This window comes from Gasterosteus aculeatus, chromosome 7 (assembly GCF_964276395.1).
Source record: "Gasterosteus aculeatus chromosome 7, fGasAcu3.hap1.1, whole genome shotgun sequence".
Classification (NCBI taxonomy): domain Eukaryota; kingdom Metazoa; phylum Chordata; class Actinopteri; order Perciformes; family Gasterosteidae; genus Gasterosteus; species Gasterosteus aculeatus.
The window spans coordinates 23,423,924-23,440,278 of NC_135694.1; the positions used below are offsets into that span (position 1 = coordinate 23,423,924).

At 41.7% G+C, this 16,355-nt stretch overlaps 1 protein-coding gene across 9 annotated transcripts; it reads left to right on the top strand.

The window, feature by feature from the left end:
• The first annotated feature begins 530 nt into the window (after positions 1 to 530).
• b3glctb (beta 3-glucosyltransferase b) lies at positions 531 to 14,710 on the top strand. 9 transcript variants are annotated; one of them, XM_040182322.2, is made up of 15 exons: positions 531 to 747; positions 3,006 to 3,043; positions 3,181 to 3,220; positions 3,478 to 3,587; positions 6,519 to 6,595; positions 6,737 to 6,848; positions 7,033 to 7,169; positions 7,679 to 7,742; positions 8,398 to 8,514; positions 10,287 to 10,356; positions 11,254 to 11,367; positions 12,106 to 12,205; positions 12,436 to 12,555; positions 13,140 to 13,284; positions 13,719 to 14,710. In XM_040182322.2, exons 1-15 carry the CDS (start codon positions 687 to 689, stop codon positions 13,842 to 13,844), a joined length of 1,431 nt encoding a protein of 476 aa, XP_040038256.2. In that variant the 5' UTR covers positions 531 to 686; the 3' UTR covers positions 13,845 to 14,710. The 9 variants fall into 9 exon arrangements, 2 of the variants coding, with proteins under 2 accessions (XP_040038256.2, XP_077962681.1); XR_013468360.1 differs by having other exon boundaries at positions 564 to 747; positions 7,532 to 7,742; positions 12,282 to 12,769; XR_013468361.1 differs by having other exon boundaries at positions 564 to 747; positions 7,532 to 7,742; positions 12,282 to 12,555.
• Positions 14,711 to 16,355: the final 1,645 nt, after the last annotated feature.

The following is a 16,355-nucleotide window of genomic DNA, read 5'->3' on the forward strand; positions in this document are numbered from 1 at the left end:
AGAATGCCGACGCAGTTTGTAACATTATGACTGAAGCTTTGTGTGGCAACGACAACCTGGTTTGCAGTTCTTATCCATCAGTATTTCCTTATTCGCATAGACCAAAGCAATTTGATTTCTAATGTTTGGTTTATACGGACAGAAATGTCAACACCAACGTTTTTTTTTTTACACATCCAAACCAACCTGATGAACTTTGGGCCTGTTTAACACATCAGTCATGTTTCAACCAGTCTGGATGCCCTAGAACACAAAGCTTCCTTTCAACACAAATGTCAAAAAACGTCCCTGAAAGTAATGCACTCGATGGACAATTAGTTTTAGTGGATCATAAATAACGAAAACACAAAGCATATTGCCTATTATCTATTCTAATGCAATACGACCAATGTGAAAAATGTTATGTTTACATGAACACTAATCTCATTAAAAAATAGACTTCAGTTGTGGGAGAAAATTCGGATCCTTTACAAAAGTAAAAAAAAAACCGTCCCTTTATTTATAACGTTAATTGTAATATTTGCCTTCTAGTAATTATTCAAACAGCGACCGCTAGAGGTCACTGCAGCTCTTCAATAACACCCACTGCAGTCAGACGCTGTTCTGTCACTGAGGCGGTGAAGCTAACCATTTTAGCCGTAAAAAAAGACGGTTCTTTCAGGGGTCGAACAGCGGACACGGGCACCATGGCTCGCCGGAATGCGCTACAGGGAGGCGAAGCGGTCGCCCTGCTTCTCCTTTGCCTCGGTAAGTGGGCTCGGTGCCCCGCTGCGGCTGACGCTGCTAGCGGCGCCGCTAGCGCTACAGCAGGACGCGCTGCGAATGGCACGAGGAGAAAACCGGAAGCGATTGATTTTTGCCTTCAATGTCTGGTTAGTTTATAATTTTACCAGACATTAAGTGCATTCTGTTTTTTAAAAATATACTTATTTACCCCCAAAGCTATCAATTGAGTTATTTTTAAGTGACAGGTCTTTGGTTTATTACAAAAAATTGAGTATTTTGTGCTTTATTTTGAAATTCAAAACGGACGATAGTTTAACGGTAAATAAGTTGGTGCCCCGCGACATGCAGACGATGCGATGGGGTTTGTAAAGAAGAGGCCGTTTGAATGCACAGAAAGTGAGTTTTGGGGGCAGGTTGCAACCGCTGCATGGTCCGCAAGTGTAAGACACCTACTATGGCTTAAAGGTGTGGATGAGTGTCTTTAGGATCCACCCTAATCATTAGTCATGGCTGATGAATAATAAAGTGTTTAACAAAAAAGGATTTAAAAAACGAATCGGAAGAGAATTAGGATAAATTACAATTTAGATGTGACATATTGTTTTTTTTTCCAACAGTAAAATGTCACAATATAAAGTCCTGAACACTAAAATATCAATAAAATAAATAACATTCCTGAGCAAAGTTCATAAAGAACGAAGAACACAGACATTGTTGGTGTCAGTCGTTGCTGTGATCTATATTTACTTTGGCACCGATTTAATACCCGGTTTTGGATTGCATTCCTGGCTTCAGTTTACATAAAACTCATAAATCTCTGGGGAGAGTTGGTGTCCGCTCCATGAGCACATAATTTGTCTGTAACCCCGGGGAATTATAGTCACCATTTCCTTTGAATGAATTATAAATGCAACGGAGAGGTAATTTACATCCCTATAATAGTGGACTATTAATATCAGCCAGCAATCATTTAAAAATGTCTCACGGTGGCGAACGAGGTCTGTGCTCAGATTTACAAAGGGTATTTAATACGTCACCCTGAGCTAACATGAGCAAAGAAATGTGATGGGGCTGATGGGAGGCTGATGGGAAATGTCCATCAAACACAGTGTGTGAAGGCCACCGGAGTCCTGAGAGGAGGTCTAATCAGGAAAAACTAATTGAAAACCGCCGTAGGGGCGTGACGTGGACGTGCAGGGAGTTTGAAATAGAAACTGGAAACACTAATTTGTTTTAGTCTGGGATTTATAATACAATGTTTTGACAAACACATATCATATCATTGGTGTTGTCATAGACCTTAATTTTGTTGATGGAGACCCCTTTTTGTCTTTTATATGAAAAGATGTGATGTGACGTGAATTCTAAACAATTCAATGGCTCAAATGGTGGGATGTCATTTATTCATGATGCTAGTTACGCCTGTGCATTTCCTGTAATATTCATGAAATAGACATTTTAACTGATTCGGATGGAAATGTTTCAATAGTATCGATATAACCAGATATGCAATACAACGGTAGGTATCCCTAAAGAAATATAATTCTTAATGTTATTCATTTTCTTTTCTCTTATAGCTCCATTAGTTCCACTCATTCATAGACCGCTGATGGTTTGTTTTGCCCCTTTGGTGGTACACATACAGTACTTACTGCATACAAAGAGAATACATCAAACCAGCCAGATGTGTGAGCGGCAGTGCAGATACCAGCGCATATGTTTACCATCACAAACCAACACACTGATGAGTAGCTCTAGCTGTGATTTCAAAGTCTGCTTTAAGGTGTCGTGGCTTTAAAGTCTCTCTTTGATATCCTTGACAGTGATACAAGAAGTCTACAGCAACCTTTGAACCTGCTACTGCTGGCTTCCTGCTTGCACCATCACATGTCACGTTCTAAAAGACGCGTCAAGATGTTGAAAGTTGGCATCGTTTATTGATTCTTTTTTTATTGAAGCGGTGCCTTTTTATGCATTAATATTCAGTCGTTTATCGTATGCTTTACGTCAAGAGAATACTGACTTATATTTGCTTACTACCGGGCCAATCATTCACCTTGTTGGTTTTATGCGTCTATTTGTTTTTTTATTTATATTTGAGTGCCTGGAAAGCGCCTGAGCTCAAAAGAACACATTCATTCTTCTTGCTTTAAGTACGACTTCTGTTGTAAATTGATTCCCCTCTGACGGATCGTCTAATCCACTCCGAGATGAATCGGTCATTTGCGTCACTAATTCATACATTTGATGATGTAATTCATCATTCTTGCTGCCTCAAGGTGCCTCCGCAGAAGAAGGACCTACAGGCCGTGCCCATGTGAGTGCCCCAGATCGCCGCCGTGCTTGTGCTTCGTCATGAGGCGCTGCAGTGTGTGTGTGTGTGTGTGTGTGTGTGTGTGTGTGTGTGTGTGTGTGTGTGAGAGCTAACGAGTCTCCCTCTGGACCCCACCGCAGGCCGCACAGCGCCAGGAGGACGCATCACACGCCTCTATTGGTGAGTGAGGGATTTTTTTTGGCGGCGGATGGTCTGACATTCTGTCTGTGAGAAACCGATCAAGGAATGCACGTGATTATTTGTTGCAGACTACTAAAAGCACAAACTGTGTACTCTTCATCTTCGTCATCGCTGTGAAGTTTACTTGGCAGGAAGACGAATAAGAGTATTTTCCCAAATGCCCTGTTTTCTTTAATTGTCACGTCTCTCTGGGTTTCCTCATTTGTCGTCCATCTACCATTTCTGTCTTTTTGCAGGATTGTCGGACGTGGTGTTAGTGATCCAGAGCCAGAGGAACTCCTTCCACGCACGCCGAGCTGGTGAGAGGAAGGTGGAGATACTTCAGCGGGCCGCTGAGCTTGGGCAGGTAACATCTGGCAGACACCGGATTAGCTCCGTCGCCGAGCTTTATATCTCCGTTCTTGGCCCTGTTTCAGAAAGCAGCTCTAAGTAACTCTGACCTCTAACCGTGACCTCTGAGTTCACTGACTGTGAAATGGGAAACTCTGGGGTTTTAGTTCCAGAAAAGCTGCTCAGCTTTGTTCACTCCAAGTAAAGTCTTTGTGTTCAAAGAACATTTATCAATACGGCCCCGATCCATGATTCACCATGGCAACGGGTAACTAGCAGGCCGAATCTCCATTTTAATCTAATGGCTCAAGATCAAATGCATGTACTTTTTATTTATTTCTTTTAAAAGTCAGAGCGGTTAAAGGAACTCAATGAAATCCAATAATACTGTTTTATTCAGCGTCCATTCATTTATCATTTATCCATACTGGCATTTCCTTCAAGGATGATGGATGATGGATTACAAAGCGGTCTAATCTAATCTGCATTTGATTTTAAATTAATTTGTAATCTCGTAGGGGAAAACACAGGAGCAGCTATAGTTTAATACGGAGGCTTTATTTCAGTTACTTCAACACATCAAGTGGGTTTAACAGCAGTCCAAGAATTGTGCACAATTAATATCTCTATTATGTGCATGAAATGTGGTTTGCTGGCAATAAAGGAACAATAACGCTGTAGGGAGTTTCATTTTGAATGTGGTACTTTTGCACTGCTGCAACGTTACATCGGCACCATTAGGTGTCCTCCTTGTCTCAGAGCTCCCCTCAATAAGCTGAGAGGAAATGAGGCCCTCTGCTCTCATGCTACTATTATTTACACATTTGTGCCTGAAGAGTAGCTGGAAAAACGAATTTGTTATGGACCCGAGTGCAATGAGAGGACAGGCATATGGTCCTGAGAGTAGACACCCAGAATTGCTGATTCTCCTTTGAATTATGGGTATATTGTGAAATAATCTTGTATTATCCCTCAAAACTCATTTTCAATCCAGAAAATCAGACATGAAGCTGTGAAGAGGATTCATAAACTATATGAAATACACATATGTACCCCACCCCCCATCTTTGCTGTAGTCAGCTTAAATTTGACCCACTCCCAGCCTCTTATAGTCATTCCCTGTCACTCTCTGTAACTGGACCGCAGCAACGGTTCTACCTCCGCCATCTATACGGCCATCGTAATTTTGTAAAGGGGGTCGTTCAGAACCCCCACTATTTCTACTGCTATATCCAAAAGGAACCACATCTAATACGCTAGGTGATCTTCTGTTGGCCTAATGTTCCATTCAGAGTGTTGACAACAACGTTTCATTTGTCGTGTTATGGCTTCAGAATAATGAAGCCAACTCATTTGCCTCAAAACTGAATGAGGGACTATCTGTGTGGGGAAATTGATTAAGTAAAATCCGACTGCACGCTGTGAAAACTGTTACTGCTGAAAAGAGAAAAATTTAGTGATTAATGACGGTATGTTGAGGTTGGTACAATCATCTCTGCGCGCTGACAGGCGCGTGTGTGTGTGTGTGTGAAAGCTTTCTGTGGGTTGGATGTCTATACCAGAGAGATGCTACTCGACTAGCACGATGTTTTGAATGAGGGCAGGTTGTGCGTCTTGCATTTAAACATTTTTAGTTTTTTTACCCGGGACGGGGATTAAAGGTCACTTATGACATGTTGACAACTCCTTGTCTGACTCTTCTTTTATTTGTTGACACTGAAGGAGTATTTTGACACACAGCTCGTCGTGGATATCAGTCATGATGCGTCTCAGTTTTACTGCCTTGTTTACACAGATTCACAGCCGCATCTTTTCCCGGTATTGGATTTAAAGGGAGAGATAAACCGTTTTCTTTTTACAGGCTTGTCACACGGCCCTTGTGTTACTCGCCGTAAGTGCAGGCGTTTAATCCAAGAGATCATTGTCAATGCAGCGTATTTTACAGCCTCATCATCCAACCTCATTACAGAGTCGCTTCTCAGCTCTTTTCGCCCACCTCTTACCGCCGCACTTACAGCAGCTGGTAAAAACCCCCATTTTGCTCCCTCACAATCCGAAGTGGACTTGAGAAGGGGGGGGGCGCATGTGAACTTTCAATGTGAGGCATGTCTGCTGGGACACAATGTGACCATACTTTGTGACTATTACGTGTGCATCTAGTGTCATTTATGTCATGGAGGGCGGGCAAATTAGCAATCAACTCTCTGAATGTTAGCTAGATTTCCTTACAGTGCTTTTAATATTGACACGTTGCTTTCGTTGGTCTCGTCATTGTCATGAATCAAAAAACTATTAACGTCGCTTCAGGTCGCTCTTTCGCTGTTGAACATGGATGCAATTGAATGAGGGGCTGGATCTCTGCAGAGACGAGACGGAAGTAAACATTGGCGTTCATTTCACACCTATTTTTGGCAATACTTTCGTTAATCCTCGCGACTGTGTCAGTGCTAAGAATACCTGCCTGGACGAGATGCGCGTGAGTCACTCAGGGAAGGAGGGAGTCACAGGAGCTCCCCCTGCCCTACTTTTCAGCACACCATTGTCAGAACTACACCGAAAAAAAACTGCACCTCCAAGCAGAGGCTGCTACTCACCGCGGTCTCCATCAAAGGCTTCGCCAGTCGATGCCCACCAGGATGTCCGGGTGTATTTGGATGATCATGTCAGTGGACTATGTATCATGGTGTTACGTTAGATTTTGAGACAAAAAAATAGTAATACATACTTCTGGTAAATCTCCCAGAACTCCCGGTCCCCAGTTTTTACTTATTTGTTTTGCTATTTTACTCGTTCAAAATTCAAGTGGAGTACTTCCTTTCTTTTTACTTTAATGCACATCGTGCCAGTTCGACCCGACTGTTGTCTACTTGTTGTTTTACTCTGGTCTCCCGTCCCTCCGGTGCACACAAAAACACATTTTCAAATTGAGTTGTTTTGTTTCATGCAGGGAGCTCCAGTCGTTCTTCTTCTCCATGAGCTGTCCACGTTTGAACGGGATTGGAGCATCCTCCCTTTGCTTCCTAAGTGAGTCTTATAGAGACATATTGAGATGGTAAACAAAATAATCAAATTAAACTCAATATGGCTTAAATGATTTCAGCTGTAATGATTCGTTTGGGGTGAAATGTATGCATGCCGTTAATGACTTTGTGTGGATCTTTCCAGTCTCTCCGCCACTTACGGCCTATCAGCATCCTGGTTTTTCTTCCTAGAGGAGCAAACCAGCATCACGCTGGCTAAGCTGCTGCAGGTCCTCAACAGATATCAAGTCCAAGAGGTGAGATGCACGACCCTGGACGGGCGCTGGCTACAGGTTCTGTTTTTGCAAAATGTCCTATAGATGATCTGGTTTTCCGCACTGGAGAACTTATTACACTTTGTAATGCCTGGAAAATGAACGAGCTACTTTCTTTTCATATCACCGTGCCCTGTCTACCTTTTTGTTCCCCCCCAACTCTAAGGAATGGTTTTTGGGTAAGCGTCTCCATGACAACGAGCCCTCCATTATCCACCACTATGCGTTCTCCGAGGACCCCGGTTCCTTTAGTTACCCTGACCCCGCAGCAGGCTGGGCTCTCAGCTCGCTGCTGCTCCGGAGGTGTGTATGCATGAATGTGTCACTCATGTCTTTCTGTCCTCTTTTTTTTTTTTTTTGACAATGTGACCATGGCTGAGGGAAAACCTTCATTCATTCATTCATTCATTTCAGTGTTATGGTGGTAGACACCATTACAATACATGGTGCAGAAACCCAATTGAAATGAATAATAGCGAGTAGCACGTACAGAGGCTAGAGACCCGAACCACAATGCGTGGAAAGAAAAGACATCATCCGCTACCACATTTTTTTGTCTATGCCTGACATCCAAACAGACGCTCCATTGATTTGTGTCTATGCCTGTAAAAGGTCCCAAAATAAGGTCCCTTCAAATCTGGAGCTTGTGCTCTTTTCAAATGCAGAAAACACAAACAAGGATTCAAAGGAATTGCTGAAAAACAAACAACTCAGAACCACACCTTTGGCTGTCCAATGTACATTCTCCGATACGAGGAAGGAAAGTCCCCACTTCCATCGTGCCGTTCATCTCTCACTTCCATGTGTTTCAGACTCGCTGAGCGGATCCAACACATGCAACCCAAGTCCGATTTCACTATCGACTTGAAACACGAGGTAACTTTGAACAATGTTCAGGAGCTTTGTAAATCTGTGTCCTGCCTCTCATAAAATTACACTTATTTTTTGGTTAATAACATTTTTTTAATATTGATTTTCAAGATATGCATCAACCATCCATTAGAATGAATACACATATACACACACAAACGTAAACATACACAAACATATAAACAAAATACGGACATAAAAACAAACAATAGTAGCAGATAATATAACATAACGGCAGATAATTAACTAAAACAATTCTTAAATTTAATTGAAGATTCTAGTGAGCTGGTGAGATGTTTTTTACTTTAGCTCCATGCATTCCAGCTCCTGAGAGTTCCATAATTAACACATAATTACTGATGATTACACAACTCTAGCAAAGACTCTGTACTGGTTGAATTCTACTAAGCTCCATCAGTGTCATCTAAGGGGACGATCTATAACAATGATAAAATAGACTATTCGTTTAGGGGCTGGCCGGCCTTTTGTTGAAAAGAGCTTCTGCAGCTTTGCCTGCAGCTTTCGTTTGATCAGTTATGTTATTATTCATGCAGGGGTTATATTTCCGAATGGGATTAAGAATGAGTACATTTGTTATTTTTGAATGAAAATAAAGGAAAACAATCACTGTTTGTCTTCGTGCCCGTCCCTTTTTCCCGAGATTGCTTTGTACATTTGGGAGGATGGAAATGGTCCAAAGCTCACCGCAGTTCCAGAGTTTTGTACGGAGACCAGAGAAAACTGTGCTACGACATTTACAACCTACCTGCCACACTGTGTACGTACAACTCTTGCTTATCATCACTACATCTGCAGAAAGGAATTCTGTGTGTGAATGTGTGAGCATGCATGCGTGATACAAGTGTCTGTTTTAGCCATTGAATATACAAGTCTAATTTTGTAGGTCTCTGCAGACCGAAAATGAAATATTACAACACGGAACATAAGGTATTTAGCAGGTAAACACAATTAGTCCTGTGAACTGAACCGGTGGCCTTGAGGCTAGAAAACGGAGCTTGTGACCCTCATTACCACCACTGAGGCGCCCTTGAGCAAGGCCCTTCACCCCAACTGCTGCAGTGGAGCCGCTCCGTGGGCAGCTGATCAGACTGTGGTTGTTGTGGACAGCCTGCAGGTGGAAATGTGACTAACTGTGCAAATGTAATTAGAGTGTTCCAGCAAATCAGATGCCTCGTCTCAGTGACACTTTCATGAATAAATAAAGGTTAGAAAGAAAATAACAAATAATACAGGCGTGACTCAACTTCGGTTGAGGTGATTATCAAAAGCAGAACATTAAGGACTGGATTCCTTTTATGATCCATTTCCTCAAATTGCAATAATTACAACGCTGTCCAGCTGAATTAAATGTTAAAGAGTGAGGACATTATTCACATTTCCAGTGCTGAGGCCTTTCTACAGGAGTACAAATAAAAAAAAGTCTTGTTTTGCTGCAAGGATGAGTGACCTGAGTTTAACTTTGACTTTGTTTGACACCGAAGACTACAGAAATACATTGCCATGACTGGGCTGATACAATCATAATATATGTACAACTGAATCATAGATCCTAACTTTGCTGCATGTGGAATGGCACTTTTGGGGGAATTACAACGTTAAGTCCTTATAGCTTAACTTAATTATGCCTGAATGGTGACAAACTATTATGATGTGACCAAATACAAGCTGGTATTGAATTTCTTTTATTCTTTTCACATTAACCTGAACCTGAAAGTGAGAAACTGACTAAAAGCACCACTCTTTCGTCCACAATTTTTACGCTATTTCCTAATTACTAAAGACACAAAAGCAATCATTAAGAGGTAAAAAACGGCTCGAGATCCACTACAGGTGATAAACCTTCCATGTCAGTACGTAGATCTGGCTGAAAATGTTTCTCATTCTCACATGAATTGTCTTTTATACTAATGTCTTTATTTCCCATGCTTCACATATCATTTACCTACATGTAATGAATAGAATAATGAAGTATAAATCTACACAAATAAAAAAGCACATGTTGCTGTATGCGGGACTTAATGAGAAAACTCCTCTTTCTTCCGATTGATATGGCAAATGTGCATAAAAAGAAGGCGCATGCATTTGAAGACCATCTGTAACGAAGGATACATGAATAATCTATCGCTTATGGTGTGCTTACAGCAATTAGTGTTATGCATCGCGAGGAGTGCTGTTCATACTAATCACTGTGCAGCGCTGGCAGAAAAAAATGAAAGCTCGAAACGAGTAATAACTTCCCCATTATTGTAGATAATTATCTGAAAGGAAAAGCGACACCTGAAATAGGAATTCAGAGCAATAGGGATATAAGTAGGCTATGTCTGGTCAGATGATAATACATGATAGTACTGTAAGGACCTAGTGTGCCTCATTATGCCATTCAGACTCAATTTGAAGTCTATTACGTTCTGTATATATATTGCAGCTCCCACTGATTGTGTTCCGTGCACTTTTTTACAATTTTATACCTGTGGTGCATAATTTATTTTGAATGAAGGATAACATGGTTTTTCTTTCACTGTTTTCCAGGGAAGTCCGGTGTCAAGGAAAGAAGTATTTGTTGCTGTGAAAACTTGCAAAAAATTCCACTCGCAACGAGGTGCGTAATTCAGTTTCCGTTAACAATTCCGTTCATTAAGCGATGTCATCTGCGGGGCTGCGCGGCCTATTCAGGCTCCAAGTAAAAGGACAAACGCGTTAATGTAAAAATACATGATCACATGTGAAAGTCCTGTATTATCAGTAAAATGTTTTTAAAGAATCAAAAGTAAAGTGACCTGCACTGCAGAAAAATGGTTGTTGTTATTGATCTCAATATCAAAAAAGAAACAACTAGTGATACCACTAATGATATTAGCTAATTTTATTGTTGTTTTGTGTATTATTGTGATCAATGACTTCTATAAAACACAATATTACAATGTTTTAGCCGCACAGGCGCACAGGACATGTACGAGCCAAACTGCAAAAATGAACCCAGTTGGTCATCGTTTAGACGAGATGGGAATTAAATGGAAACTTCCGGACATTTAGCTGCCAAAAGTGTTACTTAACAATTATAATTTTAATGAGGTTTTTTTTGTTTACTGCCACTTAACAGTCTGCTGGTCATTTTGTTGCAGTTAACTTGTCAGGGGGCAACTGCACATTTAAATGCACAACCTCACCTAGATTGTCTGCGGAAATTACAACAGTTTGTGTAATTATCCAAAACATGTGTGTCGGTTTTCGGAGGCAAAGAGAGCCCGTAGTTATCAACGGACTCTTTGAAGGCAATAAACAACCAGCAGAAAAGAACACTGTGTGATTGACCTGGCTGCTACTTTACATCCAGGTTATCAGGATTACAGAGCAATATCATTATCGTTTTGAAGTTTTAATTGTCGATAATGTTCTCATCCAGAACCAGATGAGTAATAGACACCCTTCTTTATTTCATTACACCGTCCTCTGGAGTTTTCGTCTTGTTCATCGTTGTCCACCTTTCTCCTCGCAGTACCGGTCGTGAAGGCGACGTGGGAGAAAGACGCCGGGTTCATTGAGTATTACAGCGACGTCGCTGATGCCTCCATACCCACCATCGCCGTGGGTGTGCCCAACACCGAGAGAGGTGAGCGGATGCAGAGCAGAAGTTCACGGGGTCGGGACCCTCGGGCGGGTCGGAGGACATTTGATTGAGGTTGCCAAAAGACTTTTAGATTTGGAATTCTTTCTAGCGGATTTAATTGAATATTTATAACTGCAGGAGACCTTCACGCTACGTGAGGAGTTCTGAATGTGTGCGTTGTTCTGGAAAATGTAGGCTACTTAAAACATTTGACCTGATCTGAAGAACATTCTGTTTATTTTATTGATGAGTGGGGAAAAAAATGGACGCTCATTCACTCTGCCTGAATTGAACTTCAAAATGTCTCGTTCACTGAATCAAGATATTTTAAGGTGGTGAAGAATCGTCCGTGAGAATGGTCAAGATGATTTGTTTAAATTTTAAAAGTCAGTATTACGATAATAAAGTCTTCATTTAATGAAAAAGAAATCACAGCATTTTAGGAATAAACTATCTAGCTATGATCTGCTCTCGCTTTCTCCCTGGATGAGAGACGGGGTTTATGGAAGCAGCAGCGTGCTGGAAAGGTGAAACTGACTTAACAAACCGAATTGCCCTCCAGCAATCATATTGCTCAGATGAATGAAGCAGGAACAAAGAGGTCAAACACAAAGAGAATCAGATGGCAGATGAGGGAGTTAACCCTTTGTCGAGTCGACCGCCGGCCAGGATTTTATCACATGTATTCTCATGAGCCTCAGACCTGCCTCACCCATGTCCCCCTGTGTTGCCTCCCTGCAGGGCATTGTGGGAAGACTTTCGCCATCTTGAAGCGGTTCCTAAGTAACGCTGTGCCAAAAACCGATTGGCTCCTGGTTGTTGATGATGATACACTCATCAGGTAACTGGGAGAGGAGGCGCTGCTTCAACCCACAACTTTAGTCATTTATAACCACAACAAAAAACGTTCCCTTCAGATATTTCTTCCATTCAGGTGGCAGCGGTGGCTTACTAAAGTTGAGATCAAGATCATGCACGTTGTTGTGCATATTTGCCGTAGCTTGGACCTGGTGTCCACATGCAGACTGTACAGTGGCGCTGTGCACGCGCCTCACTCCCGTCCTCCTGCAGTTTACCCAGATTGCGGCGGCTGCTGCGCTGCTACGACCCGAAGGAGGCCGTGAGCCTGGGGGAGAGATACGGCTACAGCCTGCACCTCAACGGATACAGCTACACCACCGGGGGAGCAGGGTGAGGCTGGGGGGTGGTTGGGGTGCTTCGGAGCAGTTAAAATGTTCAGACGGAGAGTCAGTTGGAATTTTTCTTGCGAGATTATTTGCCCCGGCAGGCATTCTATCGCCCGCTAAGACGACGGCTCAAAGTTATCGACGGACACGTCACGCGCTTCTGTGGGAAGGTGTCTGAGCTGGGAGGTTTTCACGAGACTTCATGCCGGATAAAAGTGGTACCTTTGCTGTACAGTAAAGAGCTGCTATTCAGCAAATATTGAATTAACAGTTTCAAAATTTCAGAGCAATTTCAAATCAGTGCCCCTAATCATTACACGAAAACCTGTTTTCTAAATGTCTCCTGCATCACACATTATTTTGCTCATTTGACAAAGTGTTGTCGTAAATATTATCATACAGTACTGATCAAATAACGTATCGCAAACTTGTTAGCACACAGACAGTATAGCACCTACAGAGCAGCATTATTATTAATTTCGATCGTTAACTTTAGTTCCTCCGCCAATCACACTCGGGCGCATTAAGCTTATATTGTATATTAACCTGTGAAGATAATTCCGTTTCTTCTTTAAATATCTGCGTCAGGATGGTGCTCAGTCGCGCGGCGGTGTCCCTGCTGGCTTCCAGTGGCTGCCGCTGCCACGACGACGACGCTCCCGATGACATGGTGCTGGGCAGGTGCCTCACTTCCCTCGGTGTTCCCATCACACACAGTCCCCTCTTCCACCAGGTACACACACACACACACACACACGCACATCTCCTTAATGGGATTGTGAACACATCTGCTAATTTGCTTTTTCAAACCCGAAATTGTTGCGATGACCTCAAGAAGGTTTGAGGATCGTTGTCAGGTCCAACACCCAAAAATGTTGCCAGCAGATGTATTCTTCGTTGGTGGAAATAACCGCAAATAATACTGAGAACACCATGAGCGAGCTAAAGGACATCCAATGGCAGACAGACAAGCGCGTAACCTTTTATCCCGTGTCAGGTGATGCTCTGCTCTCTTCATAATTCACGAAGAGAGAAAAACTGGCTTGCGGGTAATGCAGGCTTCAAAAACAGGGTATTAAATTACCCCGGAGCAACACAAGAACGCACACACAGACACGCACACACACACACACACACAGACCAAACCACTTGTTCTTGATTTTCTAGGCCCGACCGCAAGACTATTCTGAAACATTGGAGCAGGCCGTCTCCTTCCACAAGCACTGGAACATAGATCCTGTGACCGTCTACAAACTCTGGCTGCAGGACACACACACACGGGATGAACTGTAGAAACAATGTGTGTTTACAAAAAAGAAGAAACCACTGAAGTTAAATTTGCACAACAGCCCAGAGCTGAAGATAAGCAGGCAAGCAGCGAAAAAAGCTCCCCGAAACATAGTTCTCAACCGCCTTAATACCTGCACTGATGAGTATTTTTCCCGTCTACATGAAATCAAATGAGCGTGTGTAATGTGTAAGTGGTGGCAGAGAATTTCAAGTCAGCAATTCCACTGAAGTTTCTAGCTTCATTTTAGTCCGACTTTAGGAGCAAAAACAGCTTTATTAAAAGCTCCCAACAGCAGGCGGACAAACTTGCTGAGTGAATACAAATGTCCCCCTGCTCCCACTGGCTGTGTGGCTTTAAGCAACAGGGATTTGAAGACGTCCCCAGTCTATGTCTGTCCTTTCGCACCCCCCCCCCCATCCCCCCCCAGGTCCCACGCTCATGATGAGCGGCTACGTTGTGTGTGTGTGTGTGTGTGTGTAACTGCTATCACTTTACCCCAAAGCAACATTCTAACTATGAACTAAGATGTTTAATTTATTGAAGAGTGTTTCGATGTATTTCAGTGATCTGATGGATCCGTTTTGCTGATGTCTCAAGACATTAAATGTCATTTCTCTCAAAAATTCTGCATAGAAAGTCGTGTACGTGAGTTTTATGCGTCTATCAAATGGAATATCATTATGCAATTGAGTCTCAGGCTCTGGCTTCGTCATTGTAGCTTAGTGTAAAAGTAACTCCAACAACTACATTTCGCAGCTGTTTTTATAAATGTATAAATGTTTGTACATGCTTGCTGAAAAGCTGTTGATTTACAGTAATTTTAGTTTTGAGTCATTTGAAAATAAAATATTTACTTTGTTGAACAGAACATTTTGGCGCATGTTTTATTTTATTTTAGCCCCATAACAGACAGACAAAATTGAGGGAAGGAAGTCATAAAGGAACCCAGAATCTGTTTCCGTCCTGAAAATGATTACCGTCCTGAGTGATATTGGGATGATATTCTGTTGACGATTTTCTTTCCTGTGCCTCAGTACGTGTGCCTTTTCATTTTCCCAGCCTTGTCATTCTCATTGAGGCCAGAATCTCGTAAGCTGTGAAGTGCCTTTGTATCGTGTCACTGTGACATCAGTTACTGTAGCAACAGGGACATTGACAGCCCATAGGGACAGTTCTGTTGTGACAGTTTCTCTGGGAGTCTTTTGTGATGTCCAGCAGAAGACATATTGTCATAAACATGCATTAAACAATAAAACTATGAATAAAACTTAAATGCCTTCCCCATATCCGCATCCCCAAAGTGCTCAAATTGTTAATGGCGTCTGTTTAAAATTCTTTAAATGAGTTTCCCTTTTTATATTACACTTAAATGTATGAACAATCAAGTGTCTTCCTTCAGTCCTCCACCGTCATGCAATTTACATCAATGAACAGTAAATCAATCGGTTTCGGTAAAAACACAGACGTTTCTCATTAGCCTGCATTGGAAAATAATTAGGCACGTTCACAATTTTTGAATGTCAGATGAAATTCCTCTTCTCGCTTGTGAAGTTGCCGCTTGTTTATTTAGCTTTCACTGTATTTCTGATTAATTATGTTTCTTATCTTTTGAAGAGCGAGTAAACCAAAACCAAAATCTTTGTATGATCGGAAGAATTTTTCACTATATAATGAATAATCATCCGTTTACAGAGCAAAAATCACTAATTGTTAATGGCACAATCTCTAGGATTAGAATATCTAATCAGCAACAAGTAGATTGAGGGTTAGTTTGACATATTTGCATTCTTCTTGACCTACAATCAATGAATCAATGTATTGAATGGAATGAAGTATTTCTCTAAACCAGATCCTGAATCCTGAACGTTTTCTTGCGGCTTCACCATCAAGCCTTAATATCCTCCGTTAAAATCTCTCTAAAATACAAATTGTAATATGTGTTTCTTCCTCTCCCCCTTTTCTTTTGAGACTCCAGCAAGTCACCCTGTATTTTTAAGGCTTTACGGTGCACATGTGTACAGACAGATAATTTGTTTGGGAACGAGTTTAACCAATTGATTCAGATTCAAATTTCAGATATGCTAATGTGAACAAACAGTGTATCTTATTATATTTATATCAAATGATCTATTCAAGGATGTTCCACTGTCTGATTGTACGATTCACATTCTCATCTTGGCTTTTTGAATGTTATTATCCTGCTGCACGGAAGTTTTATTCACTGATGCTCACTTATAAGGGCTGTAAACACAGCTTTTGTTTGCTTCTTTTGTTCTTTTGGAGAGGGGGGAGGTTTTGTGGAGCGTGACACGCTATGAAAAAACCCGACACCCAACTGACCTGTTTGTTAATCACGCAGCTGTAGCTAAGTGGAAGGAGCACAAAGCATTATCATCCACCCTTTCACCGGAACAGATGCACTGACTTCTCCGATTAGAAAGCATTTCTCAGTTTATTTTCACAAACTAAAGGTATATGGGTCCATAAATAATAAATACTTAAAAAAAACTGGT